Source organism: Acromyrmex echinatior, chromosome 9 (genome assembly GCF_024713525.1).
Source record: "Acromyrmex echinatior isolate Ae372 chromosome 9, ASM2471352v2, whole genome shotgun sequence".
Lineage (NCBI taxonomy): Eukaryota > Metazoa > Arthropoda > Insecta > Hymenoptera > Formicidae > Acromyrmex > Acromyrmex echinatior.
Genome location: NC_141860.1, coordinates 7169181 through 7188665, shown reverse-complemented (window position 1 = coordinate 7188665; position 19485 = coordinate 7169181). Strand labels below are relative to the sequence as shown.

The 19485-nt window shown below is 40.3% G+C and overlaps 3 protein-coding genes across 7 annotated transcripts in view; 2 read left to right on the top strand and 1 right to left on the bottom strand.

Annotated features, from left to right (window-relative positions):
* Positions 1-19372, bottom strand: part of LOC105151022 (uncharacterized) — a 30285-nt gene extending 10913 nt beyond the window's left edge. Inside the window, exons 1-8 of the mRNA XM_011064458.2 lie at positions 16477-19372; positions 16033-16336; positions 15281-15643; positions 14820-15159; positions 14613-14737; positions 14375-14434; positions 2559-2764; positions 1905-2104 (exon numbers count right to left, since the gene is read on the bottom strand). Of these exons, the coding sequence (XP_011062760.1) occupies positions 1905-2104; positions 2559-2764; positions 14375-14434; positions 14613-14737; positions 14820-15159; positions 15281-15643; positions 16033-16272 (1534 nt within the window). The 5' untranslated portion in view covers positions 16273-16336; positions 16477-19372. The remainder of the gene's footprint in view (positions 1-1904; positions 2105-2558; positions 2765-14374; positions 14435-14612; positions 14738-14819; positions 15160-15280; positions 15644-16032; positions 16337-16476) is intronic.
* On the top strand, positions 88-1869 carry pck (Claudin superfamily protein pickel). Its single transcript, XM_011064453.2, has 4 exons — positions 88-229; positions 327-393; positions 489-826; positions 902-1869. Exons 1-4 carry the CDS (start codon positions 193-195, stop codon positions 1165-1167), a joined length of 708 nt encoding a protein of 235 aa, XP_011062755.1. The 5' UTR covers positions 88-192; the 3' UTR covers positions 1168-1869.
* Positions 3393-14360, top strand: LOC105151018 (CD63 antigen). Of its 5 annotated transcripts, none has more exons than XM_087409367.1 (4): positions 3393-4527; positions 7015-8098; positions 8995-9442; positions 10040-14360. In XM_087409367.1, exons 2-4 carry the CDS (start codon positions 7382-7384, stop codon positions 10339-10341), a joined length of 1467 nt encoding a protein of 488 aa, XP_087265493.1. In that variant the 5' UTR covers positions 3393-4527; positions 7015-7381; the 3' UTR covers positions 10342-14360. The 5 variants fall into 5 exon arrangements, with proteins under 5 accessions (XP_087265493.1, XP_087265491.1, XP_011062754.1 ...); XM_087409365.1 differs by having other exon boundaries at positions 7012-8098; XM_011064452.2 differs by having other exon boundaries at positions 3395-4842.
* Positions 19373-19485: the final 113 nt, after the last annotated feature.

Below are 19485 nucleotides of genomic sequence, written 5' to 3'. Positions count from 1 at the left end.
GTCGCCATTATGCACAATGGTACACCTTACAGAAAACAGACACTTGTTTTCTTATATCATGGTAGTGGTGATGCAGGTTCACTGGGTGTGGCGAGGGTGAGGTGCGGTGACGAACGACAACAACAATTGTAAACGAACGACTTATACAGATCACGTCAGTTAGTTTCACGTTGGCCTTTCTAAAAGGTCACCATGACGGTGGATAAGCAAGATTATCACAGAGCGTCCAGTGAGTAATTGATTAAGTCAATCAGCAGTGCGATTATTTGAAATAACCTGTATTATTTATCCTACCTGTACTAATTGTCTTTCGTTTTCATTGATAGACGCGGTCGTTTTCGGTGGAGGACTCTCGTTTGTAGCGCTCTTTCTCCTAATGATGGCCTTCATAAGGTAAACATACTTTCAAGCAATTATCATAACTAACAATTTCAAATTGACTTGAAACATATGAAAACAATGTTACTGATCCTCTCCATAATTTCTAGTCCGTATTGGATAGAATCGTATCAGGAGACGTTCAGTAGCTTTAAGCACATGGGACTCTGGGAGTACTGCTTTGAGCAATTCCGTTATCCCTATTATCAGTTTGACAAACAATTTGACGGCTGCCACCATATATTTTCACAAGAATATTATGTCATAAGAGAGTGGCTGCTGCCAGTATGGCTCATGGTAGTGCAGACATTTGTCACGTTGGCCTTAATGCTATCCATCTTTGCCTTCATTATAATTGCCTTAATTTGGACACGTTGGCCGTTGAGATTTGTCCTGCATTATGAATGGATTCTGTCGTCCTTTGTATTTATATGTGACGCAGCTGCTGGTAAGTGTGAGAGTTTTTAAAGTTAAAGATAGAAGATACCGAATGTTCTTTAATCTGATTATTTTTTAATTTTAGGCGTGCTTCTCTTTCTGGCAGTCTCTATATTCGGCGGACAATGCTGGCGTCGGGATTGGTTAATGTATCCGAATTTCAATCACTTGTCATGGTCATATGGTCTTGCTGTCATATCATTCATGATCCACACGTTTGCCGCATTCTTTCTTTATTTAGACGCGCGGACAGGTTACAGACTACGCAAAGAGTCTCGTAACTTGGTGATGCAGATGCAGCCGAATCCACAATCTCAACACGCTCCGTCAAGCCGGAGCGGATATGTATAAAGTAATCTCAAATCGTGTGCTTTTGACAAAAAATTTAATTTCCACGTAAATTCATATCATTATTTTTAATGAAGATGCAAAAGATAAGATCTGTCTTTTAAGAGAGACTGTACACCATCTGTGTACGATTTTCATCCGTCCATTTAATTTGTTCATTAAAAATAATAGTAAAAGCTTTATACATACACATATATATATATATATATCTATGTATAAGCTTTTACCATTATTTTTAATAAATAGTTCCATGTGAGAGTGGTCGACCAATTGGCAGGTCCCCGGTTTGATCCCGACTCTCATCCCCTGTATGTACCTCCGTTTTAAGAGGTTTTAATTTTCAGAAAGTTATAAGCAAAGTAATATAAGGCGATCTGTTTCGAGAATTTACATTTCATTTGTGTTTAATTTAAAAAGGATAAACACATGTGTATTACGATTGTCGCCTTCTCTCAAGCTAATTAACTTACATTTGATTTACTTTAAACTAATTCGATTTACTTTAAATTAATTCGCTTATGCGTGAATAATATCCGTCCATTGTTATACTCACGTGCACACATTTTTTTTATCACATTTATATATATATATATATATTTTATACGTTCTATATAGAATACATATAATATAATAGAATTATATTATTTGACTTATAAATGTATAGGAAATTAATAAATGAAGAAATATTCTTTTTTGTGAACGAAATGACAGTAAGTTATTGCAGAAGTTTTTTCACTCACCTGGAATATTCATTTGCGACGCAATGTCGAGCACATAGCGCATAACGTCCAGTTCGAAACTTGTGTCGAGAACGATGAAACTTGCTTTTTCGAGATGCAACTGATACTCTTTTATCAACTTCGGGGTAATCAAAGCGAAGCATTCCATTTCGCTAACGTAGAAGTGACATTCGCCATTAACGTCCACTATCACCGTCATCCTGAAATATTAGCGATAATTTGTCAAATACGAATGGATCTGTGGATAATCAGTTTGTCGAATTATCTTATTATTTAAATTCGGATATCGGAACAATTCGAATCTGCATATCTAAAGACGAATTTATTGGAATCTGAGTTTGTTAATTTGCATTCTTAAGTACAGCAAATTAGATAATTAGAAATGTTTTCGTTTTTTCCTGGTTTTCTTAACTGATTCTAAGAGTGTTATTTTCCCTCATAGCCAAAAATATCGTTATAATCAAAAGAAGCTATCTATTATCCAAGCACGTCAACATTTACAAATTTGTAATAATTGGATAATAATTATTTCGGCTAATTTGAATATATTACTGTCTAGATATTTATATAGTCTTGTATATATTATTCAACGGAACTATCGGATAAATTCTTGCCGCCGAATACTCATCAACGAAGTAAGATTATGATTCGTACTTTGCGGTGTCCACGTCCGACATACGTTTCACTATCTCGCCTCCGACTCCCAAGCTCTCGAGAATGATCTTCCCGTGCTCGTCGTCGCCAACGATGGATATTAAACGCGTATTTTCTAAACCGAGCTTGAGTAGTGCATCAGCAACGTTTCGACCAACTCCGCCGCAGCTTCGTCTACTTCGTCCGGTATGCGTTCTCCCGTCATTCTGGAAATGAATCGCTCTCTTCATTATTCGATTATTCGAACTCTACATAAATTTTGTTACAATTAATCGATTTTTCATGTTATATTTTCCTTATGGCAAAGAGGAAGAAAAAAATGCAAAAATTAAAAGAGAAGACTTCTTAAGAGAGAACTTTTATAGTTTTAATAAAGAAGAAAATGTTTTAAGAAGAAAGTATGTTGTAGAAAGAGGATCTATATTCTTCGAGGAATATATATTAGCCCTTGGGGCTATAAAGGAGTGTTTACTTTGGGTATATCTGTTTTTCAGTTTGTAAAAATTCAATTAAAGTGAAGTATTCGCTCCAGAGTCATACAGCTGAGAGAGAGTGCTTAGGGGAAGCATGCAAAGTCCCATCCCTATGATACTCAAGTTGGCATATAGTGTGTGTTTACCCTTTCCATTCTCTTCTCTCCGTTCCTATATCTTGGTGTACAATATAACCGGTGCCTACGTATCTCCGTTCTATACATTCTTTCTCTCTCTTTCTCTCTCCCTCTCTTTCGCACTTCTACTACATCCGGTGGTAACATATGGCTGGACATTTTTATCTCTCCACCTCTTCCTTCCACCTCAGCTCTATTTCTACGTATCAACGCTGTGCTTGGGGATGCGCGCACCCTCCCACGAGAGAGACCTTATCGGTCAGACCTATTTCCCGCGACGACAGTGCTCCGTTTCAGTCTCGTGAAACAAGACCGATCTTGTCTACCCTTTTGTGGCATAAAATAGTGATATTGGAATACGAATTTATTCTCTGTGACAGCTAGCGGTTACTGGATCGAAACGCCCATTTCGTCCACCTCCGATCGTCCGCCCTTGTACACTCCCTTCGCGTGTCTTCCCTCTATCTATCAGTTTGCCTTGCGACGGTGGTGGCAGAGTCTCTTCAATCCTCGTGCCAGTCTGGTTGCCTATTTCGAGCGCTGTTCATGGTGGTGAACACCCCCGTGGTTCACGTACTCCCCCGGGTGCCTCATGTTCTCTGCGCCGACAAAGTATAGAGGAAAAGAGAGAGAAATCACAAGATAGACAAGAGATAGATAGGTAGAGAGCCGCGCGTGTCCGCCTGGAACATCCATCCCATGCGTCAAGCGCACGGAGCGAGAAGCGTCGGGCGTCGTGGCCGCGGCGTCGCGACGACGGCGACGACGACGACGACGACGCTCGGTCGCGCGCACGAGCTCTCGACTCTGCGTGATCGGTGGCAGTGAGAGGCAGCGCGTCGCGTCGCGTCGCGCCGCTCCACGAAGCGTCGTGCGAGCGACATGCGCTACGGCTGGCGGCGGCCTTGTCAAGTGTCGACTGTGACCAGGAAGACGGGGACGAGGCCGAGGCCGAGGCCGAGGACGAGAACGAGAACGTCAACGACGACGAGGACCAGGACAACGAAAACGGGAATAACGCCGGTAACGAGGAAACCGAGAACAAAAGCGACGACGTTGAGGTGCTGGTGGTGAGAGACGTCACGAAGTGTACGGGACGCATAACGAGGAAAACGCGGGCGACTGGCATGAACGACGACGTCGTGGACGACGTTGCCGAGGAGGACTCTCACGGCGATGCTCGTGAAGGAAGCGCTACGGGCATCACGACGACGACGAAGACGACGACGAAGATCGCGTTCCTCGTGCATACCCCGACCGTCGTACTGCCGGCCCGACTGATGACACCCGGCCGCAGCAATTCCGCAGCGGTCTCGGCGAACAAGATCGCGCCTCCGCAATCCACGTGCACATAGGCTGGTAATTGGCGTTAAGAAATTTGCGTCGTAAAAAGCGCGATCTCCTCAAAGTGATTACAAGTGATGAGCCACCCGTGGCGTTTCTCGTCGAACCTCGAGGAAGATTTCTCTAAAATTCCCTACTTCTCTGAGAGGATCAATCGGCCCATCGAATCGCTTTCCTCGGAAAGACTCTCTTTCTTTCCTCGAGGATCTTCCCCTGAAGAAAAGGTCTCTTCCTAAAAGACACAAGAATTACAAGGACCGAGACCTTCCTTCGCAAGAGAAAGCTCCTGTCATCGAGCGTGTCTTTCCTCCGGAGAAATTCTACGCAGAGGTATCTAGTTGATCGAATAAGCCGGATCAACGCGAACGGTGTCATTCCTTTGCGAAATAATTGTATCCTCCTCCTCCTTGAGCCTTCATCGAAGAGACCGCGTTCGCTATGGTATCGAAAGAAATCTTGACGAGATTCGATAGCAATTTGAAAAGCGTGCTCGAGCATCCGAGGATGCTCACGCGTTGGATCCACGCCATCCCGACCGACAAATTGATACGATTGACTTACTGAGAGCCTACTCGGTAGAGCCTGTGAGAAAGAGTTCGCGTGTGGCATTCCCTGTTTTGCATGCGGTGAAAATAGGATGGAGCGTCGTAGCGAGTAATGATAAATTCCTTCGGGAAGGTCGGGAGGAAGATTGCATAACACCACGTTCCCTCCCTACATCCATTGCCACCCTCTTCCTCCCCTTCTCCTACGCGCGCGCGCATTTCCTCGTCGTTCTTTTTCTCCCTCTGACTTTTCGCGCCTCCTCTTCAGAGATACGTCTCACCTCGTATATCGAATATCTAATTAAAGGCTGGCCGATAATCTTTTTTTATCACTTCTGTCCCCGCTCAGTAAGATGTGTGATAGCTGCAGAGCCTCTTGTCCCTCGCTCCGGCATCCGGCGTTGAAAAAGGATTGTACATTGCACGCGACATCGATCCGCGCACGCCTCTTCTCTCTTTCTCTCTCTCGCTTTCTCCTTCGCTCTCTTTTTTTTTCCTTCCGCGGGATTATGTAAAGCAGACAGTACTGGACGCCGGCCAGGACATTGACTGCTCGTCTTCGTGACGTTGGGAATTGTTTCTCCGTTAAGACGAAAAGAGAGGTAATCGCGCGCTATCGATGCCCCTCTCTCTCTCTCTCTCTCTCTCTTTCCCTCTCATACGTGTTCCTCGCTCGAGTAGTGTGTCAATGTGGAGCGCGCGCTAACGCGCAGGGTTTAAACGATCGATGGGCCCTTACCGTTCTCTCGCTCTTCCGTGTTTTCATTACAATGCGCCACTCGCATTACTCGCATATACTCGTGGCGGTCTGTCCACATGCATGCATGCAGCATGCAATGCGAATGCCGTTGCACGAAAACGAGAGCATACTTTGGCGCATTGCCCTGGCCGAGCCGATGCATGTCCGTGTTCGCGACCCTGACGAGGACAATCTCGATCCGTGTATCCCGCATGTAGAGAATCTTTACCGAGACTTTTCATGTATTACGAAAGCGGCGATTTTTCTCTTTAAATTCTTTGAAATGGAATCTCACTCTAAAAAGTGAACTTTTATTTTTCAAAGAGTGATAATTGAAAAAATTGTCAATCTTGAAAAAAGAAAAATATCACTTCAGAAAATTTAGAAAATTCTGTCACTGAAACTCTCTAATTTTCTAAAGTGGAATCTCGTTCTTAAAAGAATGAAAATTCTGCCACTCTTTAAAGTGAAATTCTACTCCGAAGAATTTAGAGTTTCCCTTTTTTCTTTACACTTTGTGCTTCCTACTTTCGAAACTATCCCTCTGATATTTCATCCCCTTTATTCAGCCCTGCCTCATCGCGATTGTATATATATATATATATATATATATATGCCTCTTCGCAATTCGTCAGATAGGGTTGTCTCTGCGGTTCTTCCGATAGCCGGGCCGGCGACGTTTCGTGCCAATATACTCACTCAGGCGCATATCCTCTCTCTATCTCGCACGATTTATCTCTGTCCCTCCTCGGAAAAGCTACATAGAGCTAGGCGGCGGAGGATCGATAAATAGAATCGCCTATCGCACGCTACAACTGTCAGAAAGAAATACAATCCGCCGAGGTGCACGCTAGCCTCCTCCCGCCGTTGGCTTCAACTTGGAAACGCACGCATGTTGAATTCCGTTGAATTCCCGCGCCTTCCTCTCTCCTTCTGCAAGTCCCCTTTTAGATCGAGTCATCTACGGATAAAGTGTGTGTATGTGTGTGTGAGAGAGAGAGAGAGAGAGAGAGAGAGAGAGAGAGAGAGAGAGAGAATTTCAAATTGCGCGGCATGGTGAACAAACGGAGGAAGATCGAAGATCAAATCTTTTAAAAAGCTTTGGATCCTAAAAATTTTCAAAAAAAGTTCGACTAGGGAAAGATAAATTCAAGGATGTCTGTTAGGAATATGTCTCTCATATATTTTTTTATGTACTTCTGTTTTTCTACACAGAAGAATCCTGACGTTAATCGTTCCGGTTGCTGGAACACCGAAGACCGCCATTGCGGTGAACGACGACAGGTGCGCGTGACACGAGGGGGACAACCATGAACGTTAGCACGAACGATCTTCCGGTGCGGCGATGCAGCACGACGTGGCTCGCGTGACTCGCGCCGGTCACGAGTAAAGAGGATCGGTCTCCACCTCTAGCCACCACCCTCCTCGCGTAATACCGCGGCGGCGGCGGCGGCGACGGCGGCGGCAGCGACGGCCACCACCACCAACGGTGCAACGCGCTGGCCCGTCTCTTCTATTCAACCCCCCGCGTCCGCGGAATACAATCCTTACGACGAGGACACGCACACCAGGGTGGCACGATAGTATGACGGTGATGCTGCTGCAACGTTCAGTCACCCCGCAGTCGACGCACAGCCAAAAGACAGCGACGAAGGACTGCAGCGCGAAGCCGCCCTTTCTCTTTCTGCTGGACGACCGTGAGGAGCATCGGCACTCGACCGATACCAACACTACGACTACCACAAACAATAACAATAACAACAATAATAACAACAATAACAATAATAATAATAATAATAACAACAATAACGTCAACAACAACAACGTCTTCAAAAGAAGCGACCGGAGGAGTAACAGCCGCGATCACGTCGCCGACGAGGCGCCGTCGTCGGTGACGTCCCAACGACTCGCCGACGGTGGTGAGGACGTCGCGATGCGATATTACCGCCTCTGGATCTACGCCTGTAACCTGGTGCTGTTCGGTAGCGCGATCGGCTTTGCCGCCGCGGTATCGCAGACTCTCCTGTTCACCGGCGACCCACGTCGGCACGTGGTGCCGGGTATACCTCGTGTCTACGACCCCACCGCGCTCTACGGCTATCTGGCACTGACGGCGCAGTTGGGCCTGGTGCAATTACTCGGTTGTATCGCCGCCAGACGACTCAGCGCCCGGTTGCTCCACGTCTATTGGATATTATTGCTGATACTGCTGTTCGGCGACGCCGTCGTCGGCGTCGCCTGGATCTTCCGTTTCGAGAAAATGCGCGCCGACCTCAGACCCACGCTCAAACTACGCTTGCAGGTGCGCCATCGATTTGGTTCTCCCTTTTTGGTTCGAGGGTTTCTGTACCCCGATTTTGTAACTTTTAAATTTGATATCGTTATACTGTTGTTGGCGGTATTGGTGCAGCCACGGCTTTTTTGCCGTGTATATCTGCGCGATATGACAATATAACGATACTGTCATTAAGAGTATAATCGGGGTACAAGTCCGTTTGCTGGCCATTACGTCAGAAGCGGAAAAACATAAGCTTTTTCTCTCGTACTGTGCATCGAAATAGATTAATTTCTTGCACGTTAACGCTCATATTCCATAGATCTATGAGATGTAAAAAACTCGTCGACTAGGGAATAGCTATCTATAAACTTCTATTGTCATTTACTACAAGTAGGAGGTTTTTACCTTAGTGATGACGTAGAAATCAATTTATACCGATATACAGCGTGAAAAAGAATTCATACTTTTCGCTTCTTTGACCAAGATCAACTCTGGGATTCTATAACTCTTAACGACAGTGTCGGTATCATTATATTATCGTTGCGCAAATATTTTTTATCATATATATCTGCACTACGATAATGCAATATACTAAAAGTTACAGGATCCCAATGTTGAAGCCTCGGATTCCCGTTTCCGATTAGATTAACACTAGAACTGCGGGTTTAAATTAATCCAATCGCGGTTCAAGATAAATCTGAATTTTTACAAGGCAGAGTTGTCACCATAAAAGTAAAACTACTTGCAATTAATTATGATTATTTATGAAAAATCTAAAAAGAAAAAAATCTTCACGTGCAAATCTAAATTACCTGGAAAAGAAAGAAACTATCAGATTGGTCAAATGGTACAGCTGCTGTTCTAGTGTCAACGTAAATCGTACTATTATACATCTCGAGGTGACGATTTCTTGCCCGCAGGTGGACTATGATAAGGAGATGCGATTCAGCGAACAGTGGGACCGACTTCAGCGGGAGTTCACGTGCTGCGGGGTGACCGGACCCAAGGATTTCAATCACCGTGACAACTTGCCAATGACCTGCTGCGAGCCCAGTGTTAACATCAGCGAACCCTGTCAGAACCCGCACATGCGCGGCTGCGAGGAGACGCTTGTACGTTGGCTCAGGAAGACGGCGGATCTACTGTTTGTCCTGGGCTTCTGCGTCATCGCCTTCGCCAAGCTCTGCTTCCTCGGCATCCTACGCTACGAGATACGGGAAATGATACAGAAGATACGAATGCTGAGGGAACCGCCGCCGCCGGCCACGCCGTTTGCGCAACCGCCCTTTTCCCAAGTGCTGCCGGAAACAGCCAATAACGGCAGCATAGTGAGACGCACAACGTTACCTAACACTGTTATGCCTTCCGGTATGTTTCAGTTTAAAGTAATTCCACTTTGTAAAAACGATGTCGATAATCTGAATCAATTAACGCCGAAACTTGATGATATATTACCCAGATTTTGGCTCCTGATCATTAGTATTGTTAGAACGGAGTCTTTATATATATCACATTTGAATAATGAACAACTATTTGAATATGACATATGTATGTATTAATCGACACTTTTTACCAATGTTCAAATATCGACTGTAGTATCTATTATAGAATAGAGGTAGAAGCTTAATAACCATCTCAATCTTAATAATTTAATAAGAAAGGACGGTTTCGTTTAAGTATCTATAAATTTAGTATAATTTAAGTATCTATAAATCAGATACAGATCTGAAAATAAATTTATTGGATCAAAATAATTTCAAGCATGATGAGAAATGCTATAAAAAGTAAGTTTTAGCATTCTATAGTAACTAATTTAAGCGTCCTACATAATTATTTTGATGGTCCAACAAAATTATATTCAGATATATAGATAAATTTTTAGATACTTCAGCAAAATCGTTCTTTTCCTGAAGGATTTGATTTTTTAAGGAAGAAAAGAACTACCATCTTTTGATTCGTTTTCAGGCAACGCGTCGATGTTGCTACAGTCGGACGAATGCAACACCGGCCGTCATCCTCTGTTGGCGAACAATCTGCAGGACGGTGGTGCTGACAGCGATACAAATAGTCACTGCGCGTTAATACTCGAGGAGACGACACCTACCTCGACGAACAACCACAATTGCGCGGCCGGCGGCGGTCGTGAGAAAAGCAACGGTAACAACAACTACGAGATGCGTGAGTTTAATCGCAGGCTGTTGCTGTCGAACGGTACCAGTCCGGGCACAGGCGTGACCGTAACGAGCGGTCAGAGTAGGCGCACCTGACTATGGAGATGGTGGCGAAACACCCAGAATCGTTTCCTGTACAGGAGCAATCGGCGGCGCGCCGATATACCGCTATATAAGTAAAAGTACGACAAACTCTTTGTCATACGTTTCAATTTCTTTTTTAAGAAAATAACACATACATCTAGCGAGCTACTGGCTGGCGCGAGTCCAACGGACGGTGTGATATACCTAAGGAAACGTCGCCGCCGCCGCCGTCACCATCGATGTCGTCGTATCGACGAAATCGGTGAAAGTGAAGAAGGTTGACAATTGCTGCGTAGCTCGTCTTCTATAGTCATCCCTACTTCTCACATTCGAGGTCTTATTGCCGATAATGCGCACAAACGTAACACCGAGGGAAGACTGCGGCGACGGATGACGTTGACGGCACATGAGAGACCAAGCATTCATGAATCGATATCACGGTGGGACTTTACAATTATTAATGAAAGAACCAAATCAAAACATATATAATAGTGCGAGAGAGATAGAGATAGAAAGAGAGAGAGAAAGAGCTATCTCCATTTTTGTAAGGCAAAATTCACAAAGGAGCATTTAAATTCGCCAAGATCACGACGCAAGAGTGAAACTCCCCGGATCATCTTGCGCGATCTGGGGGTGAAAAAAAAGGAGAGCGCAATCCGAGGCTGGAACGTCGTTGCCCTATGATTCCTTAAACGAGCGACAAGCAACTCACCTCGCGTGAAAGACAGTTCGAAGAAACCATTCTATTTACGGCCCGTACTCTCGTAGTCGTATGCTAATTTCGTCATCGTCGACGTCGAACTATAGAGGGTAGGTGCACGCTAATTTTAAATGGCCGTTAGAAACAACTTTCTTTAGTCTCCTGACTTTTACGGAATAAATCTGCCACTTTTCCACGCGAGCTTTCGCTGTATTTGTGCGCGTGCGTCCCTAGCCGCGGTGGCTACATCGTCGGGTTATTCATTAACTTCCCCGGGCTCTCCTCGCAAGTATACACCTTGCATATACCTTACATGCCTTACTGTCCTCGCATAATCGGTATGCATAACTACTTTTGCAGATTTTATTTTTAGTCGTGAAACTTTCTTACGTTACCCATATCCGAATAAAGCCGTCATCGATCGTGTCATCAGTGTACCCGGGATATCGTACACCGTGCTGTTTCTCATTCGAAGATAAACTCCACGCCGGTAGTATGTCACAGTCGAATGTAACTATCGTCGCCTATAAATGACACACGAAGCTCTTGTTCCCGTTAAATCTCCGCGTAGAATTGTTTCTGGACCGACAATTCTGTTGAGTTAATTAAAGACTCTTGAGTTAGTAATCAGATATACTTCGTGGATCGTGTTTCTGTCTGGCAAAACATTATCTTGACGGTGTATCTCCTTTCTATGTTATATGTCGCAAAGATATTTCAAAAATCCCGTAAATATTCATTTTATCTTTTGAATCCACATCATGGATATTATTATATCAGTATTAAAACAACAAGAAGCAGCAAATTTAGTTGACCGACCAAGTTCAGTTAATTGATCTTTTCTATCACAACTATTTGAAGAATAGAAGTTATGATTCAAAACTTGTTAACAACTTCTACGACTTTTGTTCGACTTGAGGAAATTATATCTTTGCGACTTCACGTTTGACTCTCTTAATAATGCAAACTTGTATTTGTTCAGACCAGTGAACTATGCTTCACAGTGCTGTCTAATCAGCTATTGTATCTCGCGACTACATTCATTAAGTTCTGTAATGATTCTTAAGAGATAATTACGATAGTTACGGGAGAATATTGTGAGATACTACTGCCAATTGATGATTCTCCTACTCTTCTCTGACAAGATGAATGTACGTTTAGACAAACTATTCTTGAGCGACAAGAAATTGCTTAGTTTCCTCCTTAATAATAACAGAAAACGAAAGAACGAGGAAATGAGAGGGAAAGAGAGATTTCCGATATAGGCGATGATTAAATAATTTCTAATCACTGTTACATAAACATCTAAAAGATACGCGTCACGCAAGTAGCTTGTATCGATACGTTTCTTGTAATTACACCATCATTATTGAAGATAAGTATGGACCGGAGAGATTTCATTCAATGTTTCAAACTATTTTCTCTTTTTCTTTTCGCACGCCTCATATGCCTCTCCGATGTCCCAATAATTGAGATCCGTCTTATAAGCGACAAAGACGTAGCGTAACACTCGAAATAATTGGCTTCCTAGCTAGGATTAAAGGAATCTTAGGGTTATACATTTAATGAGGATGCAATGATAACGGATACAAATACTATAGTAGGCTGTATATACCGGCATAGATAATAAGTGTCGATCGTCTGCTTAAGGAGAAACCGAAATATTATCTGTTAATTGTTCGAACGCACGTCTCCGCCGATGTCATAAAATGGGACGCTTTACGTTAATCCTATCTGTCGCAGTTGAATTTACGTGTTTCGAAATCTGGCGTTTTACATGTCCAAGTATAATTACGCTAGTCTGGAAAACAGGGTAATTATTAATCTCAAACGGTTGCCTGATCATCTTTGGGCCACTATTAGCGAAGTAGAACATTTGTGCGTGTCGCCAAGTAAGATAATTGACTCCTTTCGTTTTCTCCAGGTAAGAAGAGATTTTTTTGCCGATCACGTGCAAGTTCAATCATTCTTTCTTAATCAGACCATCGAATTATTGTTGAATGTAATAATAATGTGAAAGCTTACACCTCGCAGACACACAGCCTCTGCCACTAAATGTATATAAAGATGTTATATACAGAAGATAGAGAGATATTAATCGTTTTTTAATTAATTAGGCGAAAGAAAATACATTCGGAAAGAAAGAAAAAAAAACCAATACGAAACTTATATATCAACTTCGGAGAAACGAGATACTTGAATTCACTTCGGTTGTTGTATCAATGTACCATCTATTAGAAAAAAACAGAGCGAAAGATTTTAGGCATTTATATTTTATTCGGTCGATATTTCCTAATGTTATAACGTACAACCACACTGCAAGAAAAATTTCAAAGTTCAAACGAGCATAGCGATTTATAATGGAGATTGGTATTTAAATGTAATATATACAAATTGAAGTGGAAGACGTGCGGGGAGCTTTGAATAGTGCCTGCTTAAAATCCGATTTATTATATATCTCAAACAATTAGGTATGGTTGAACAATTAGTCGTTTGCGACATTGCACGTTGGATCTGAATTCGACAGATTGATCAACAGGAAACAGTCTACAAAAATGCGATCCATTTTTTATTAAGATAAAAAAGAAGTAGATAAGAATTTATATAGTCTGCATTATCTTTTCTAATATTAAACAATGTCGCTGTACAGATTTACCTAAATGAATATTCTATTTCATTGAATGTTACTGAAAATATCTAACGATAATCAAGATATGTTCGCACAAATAATATAAAGACCGATTTCTTATTAAATCGCACGGCTTCTTGATCAATCGATCCGTTTCTGCCAGATGTGCGATGTCGCAAATGAGATATTTCATAGAGTGATCGTAGCGCGATATCGAAAGAAAAGTATGCACACACTTAAAAGCTTTGACTACCTTAATATTGTATAAAGACGACACACACGCGATGAAGAAAAAAAAAGAGTGTATCCAAGACTGTTAGTGAAGAAGAGCGAACACGAAATAATTAACGTAGTTACAAGCTACAATCGAGCTCAATAGCGCGTTTATGTTAATGAACCTCCCATAATATCGTATCGACACGCTTGCATCTGTATTTAATTTACATTATGGGGATACGCCGCCGATTTCAATACGGCCGTATTTCATAGGTTTGCTATTCTATAAAGCGTTTGTTAACATACACCATAATCTTCCCCTGTTCTACGCGAGATTTCCCATTATTTGATATTATTAAGTGTACATAAAAAGATTTAAAAAAAGTGGTAATTGTATATAAATACTGTTACTGTTCTACAAACTATATTATGTAATATGAATATATAAGAAAAAAAATTGGTTATTTAGTATAACTTTGATTGTGAGATTTTTGACTTACTTTTATTTGAGGATCCTTCACTTGCAGGACAGTATCCACTACTGACGCGCCAATAACCACCTGAATAAGACATTAGTTTAAATATACTTCAAGTAGAGATCAAGTGGAATGACTTATTTAACAATGTGTGAGTTAAATGTTATGATAAAGCATATTAAGATAACTTCTCACGTCACGCTTCTTAATATATTTTAAGTTTCTGTTTTCAAGAATAATTTTACGTTCTTTTCGGACTTACCGGTTTTTGTCTTGATATTATTGATGATACAGAAGTAGAGCTTATATAGGCTGTCTGAGATTTTTCACAGAGATTCAAGGCGATTTCAGCTGCGACTTTGGCATTGTTTTCTATGAGAGCTATATCTGTAAAATTGTCATAAGCCAAATGTTTTAAACACATAATAATTGCCGCATTTTATATCGCAATTAATTTCTATTCACTCACTCGCTTCAAGTGACTGACCACGCGTGATCTCGTTGAGTTCACTTAAAAGGAATGGCGTGACTTTCTTGCCCGTTATGCGCATAGCATTAACTTTCTTTAAAGCCTGAGATATAGCAGCATCCATGACATTAGGCTGTAATGCATATTTTTCAGGAATAGGAACTGCAAATAATATTCCTGTGTTAATACCCAGTACTCTCTGTGTCTCCACAATACCGGCTGCTTCCTTGGCATTGGAGATTCTGCACGGTGCTTTTATCTGGTCTGAAGTTTCGGAACAGTGAAAAGCTGGAAATTCTGGCGTTTCGCCTATTTTTATGACCGGTACTCCCTGAGTTTCCTACGAGCATAAAATCCGTATTTTTATGTCAATTTCTAGAAACAAAAGGGACATTAATAAATTGTATGAAACATAGAAATGATTACATATTCATATCTATCAAATCTTCAAGTATATCTACCAAATACTCCAAGGTCTTGCCAATGTCCAGGATAGATTTGACACCAGAGCAGACAACTGCCACCGGCGTGCGTCCAAGTTCAATTAGATCGGCACTGATGTCAAGAGTTAGCTCAGCTCCTCTATGAACACCGCCGATACCACCTGTTGCCATTATTGGAATACCAGCTGCATGTGCAATTAACATTGTGCCACTGACTGTTGTACCACCATTCAATCCTTGCGATAGAATGAAAGAAATGTCTCTTCGTGAACACTTTATGGTCTTTGTAGAGTCAGCTTTAGACAAGGTCTCCAGTTGTTCATTGTTTAAGCCTACATGTATCTTGCCATTTATGATTCCTATCGTTGCAGGTACGACACCCTGAAATAAGCAAAAAGTATATCTACTATTTTGTTCACAACATTATTGTTCAATTGTGATAGATAACTTTCAAAGCTACATTCACAACTCACAATATATCTAATGTTAACTTAGAAAATTTTTTTATTTTTGAAAATATTCAAACAAAATATTCAAACAATTCTTGTTTTATTGATAATCAAAAAGACCTTTCGATTATGGGGAAACTCCTAAATTTCAATTACTTTATATTACTGGATGCTTTCCAGCAAGAAACATATAGTGAATTCATATAGTCAATTCATCTTTGTTAAACATTGAGAAGTAATAATGAATCATTGTATTACACTATGTTATCTGCGTCTATCTGTTCACCCGGAAAAAAAAACGTCATTGGATGTCATACAAACTTGCTTTCTGATTGCGTCTTCGACTTTTAGCGCGGTATCCAAGTTATTTGGATACGGCATGCCGTGTGTGATGATCGTCGATTCTAATGCCACGATAGGTAAACCGTATTTTCGAGCCGCCGCGACATTCGGTCCATAGACGAGCGAATTCCGATCGGCGATCGATCTCCGATGGATCGGCGGCACGTTGGATCTCCTGCATAATTTTCCTAGGAGATCGCTCAAACGGGATCGATGCATATCGAGATGAACGAACGTTTGAACGAATATGTAGAGTACTTTTGACGCGAGCTTCTCTCAACTTCTAGATAAGACAAATGGATCGCGATAATCAAATGTTATTTGAAACGAATTGAGATAAACCGATTAAGCTACAAGTGCCGATACGTAGCGAATGAACAGTATTTTATTTCACCATATGAATTTTATATGTCGATGATTTACTTCATTTTTCTTCCATTTTTATCGTTGTATAACAAGATCGATAAAGATCCTTATCCGATGACGTCTGTCTCTCGATTGTACGGCCGGCAGCCATATAGAATTGTTCCCTGTAGCTGCACCGTGATATACCTTGAATGCGCTTAAAATGAAATAAGTGTATGATTTGATATTGAAGAAAAAAGAGAGAAGATATCAATTTCAAAGATGAAAGATTTGAAATTTTTGTAAATTCGATGTAATAAATATTCCACGTGTAAAATTGTTTATGTTTGACGATCAGGACACAATGAGGACACGTGCGTGCGCGTCTAATTCAGGAGTAGAGAATCGAGATTTGTGCGTCGCGAACAGCTGATCACAGCTGATAGTCCGGCGCCTTCGACACGTGCGGAGAATTGAACGTTAGGTTAGAAAATGAACAGCAGTTGAAAGCCGAAAATAGTCTTTTTTTAACTTTTCTCGACGGTGAAGGAAAAAAAAGAGAAAAGATAAATTGTGCAAGAAGTTCAGCTAAAATTGCTAAAAAGAAGAAGTCTATATAATAACGATAATAATTAATGTTTTTCGATTTAATTAGACGCAGTGATTACTTGAGCAGAACTACACTCAAGTAAGAATCTTTGCCCTCTCACTGTTTTCTTCTCTGATTGGCTGATTGATTGACCGCCAAAAGAAAAGAAGTTCGAAATATCTTTAATTTCATTACAAAACAAAGTAGCATATTTGCTCCCGGTTGAACAATATTGAATTAATTATTGAAAACGATTTTGAATTTTTTAAATCAATAATGATGTATGTACTAATATCTAGATGCAATGAATATATACAACCTCGAGTAGGCTTGTAATGCATAATCTAAAAGGAAAAAAATCAAAATAATATCAATTTGACGTCATATAAAATAATATCAATTGACCGAATTACTACAAAAAATTGACATAAATTCGATCAATAATCAGTTAATATGACATTAGTAGAATTGACATTATTTCGACTTTCTTGTTCTGCTTGGATCGTATTCAAGTAGAATACAATAAATTTCTAAGAGGCGAAAATTGAAACAAAGTGTAAAAGAAACATAAATGCTTCTTTTATATTTTATCGTTCCAATTTTCGCCTTTTAAAAGTTTCGTTTATGCTTCTGTCATACTTCCATTATATGTGCTCATTTTTGTTTTCATCCGGATTATTATAGATCTGTTTTTCATAGATGCATTCTTTTGGAACTTAAAAGTGAAACAAGTATATATTTGATATTTTACTAAAATGAGAAAAAAGTTCTAGTGTATCTATCTAGTGCAGCTTATAAAAAACAGACTGTGACGTCAAAACGACGTCGAAGTAATAAAATGATTACTAATAGCTTTTTCGACTGTAATCGATGTAGATTGACCTGAGAATGATTAACCCGAAAGTACCACGACCTCATCTAAATAGAAACTAAATAAGTAGAGCATGCGTGTGACGTCATTTATATTATCTCGGATCGATTATTTAAACCCGCTGCAATCGAAAACGCTGTAAAAGACATTTTTCAATCAGCAACGATTTATTTTAACGTCATGGCTTGTTTTACTGCTTGGGTACTATAATACATATATTATCTATAATACATATATTCACTTGTATTCATTCACTGTCAGTGTTGAAAATCTATAGTATGCACTTACGTACATACATGCTGTAGATTTTCAGTACTGGCAGTAAATATTGAAACGTAGCCTTCATGAAAGGTCTCTAGTGACGTCAGATGAGATAAATGAGATGATTGAGTCTTTTTTGTTGAATTGTAAAATATTTTTCATCTAAACATAATTTCGATTGATTTAATCGATAATTATCAAACATAATATTTATACTATATTTTGTTAACATTAGAAGAAATTAATTTTTGTTAAAATTCACAAATCAAAAGTTAATGAGCCGAGTTTAGCTAAACTTATGGAAGAAAAGATTTTATTAGGAATAATTAATATATTATATACAGTTAGAATCGCACAATTCGTGCGATTCGTGCACAATAGTGTGATTTAATCGCACACATCGCAACATTATTTGTGCGAAATCACTGCTCTTATCTGACCGATTAAAAAAATTTTATCTGACCTATTAGAACATTTTTTTGTTGTTACAAACATTGAAACGAACACTGATAGAAACAACGACTGAAAAAATAATATTTATTTCTCTTATAGGAATTAATTTAATACTAGCTAATAGAAATGAATTCAATACTGGTCAATTAATCACTCATTTTGAACATTAAAAGTATTGTTACAGTACTTTTTTAATTATTAAAAATTATGACATAACGAATATCGATAACATTAGCCAATAAATATCGTTCGATACTTGTTACCTCATAATTTTTGATAAATTTCAAAAAAATTGGCATATCTAGCAAAAAAATGTCAGCAATCACACAATTCTTGTAGACAGTGCGAAGATTACAGACACAAATGCTATTGGTAAATTCTACGTAATCTGTAAATATTATGTAATTTCATCAGTAAATATGCTCATCATTTGGGGTATTAATAGATTGTTTAGTAGAATGTCTTATCCGAACCGTTCGAGCTGATAATTTATTATATATTTGCATATTGCGACAATCCTATTTATTTGACGTCAATTTTCGGGAAATGGATTTAACGTGTATCGACATATTCTCCAATATGATTTCAATTTTACCGTAATTGGAGCAGAACACGATTAGAGATGATGACCGATACTTCTCGGAATGGCTTGTTGAAACAATTATGACCGTGAAAGAATTGCGTCTTTTTTTACCCCCTAAAACTCTTCTCCGGCGTGACTTCTCGTCGCCAAGATTATCGACAATGTTGTGAAAATGTGCTTCGATCTCGCTGTCGCCAAGATTACAAGTTCATCGAGGGTCAATCCTAGTTGCGTCTGTGTGCGGGAAGCGAGATGTTTTCGAGTGCATAAGATCAGATTTTTGCCAAGTCTCAAGAGACATTTTGAGTTCAAGGGTGGAAAAACGGTGGG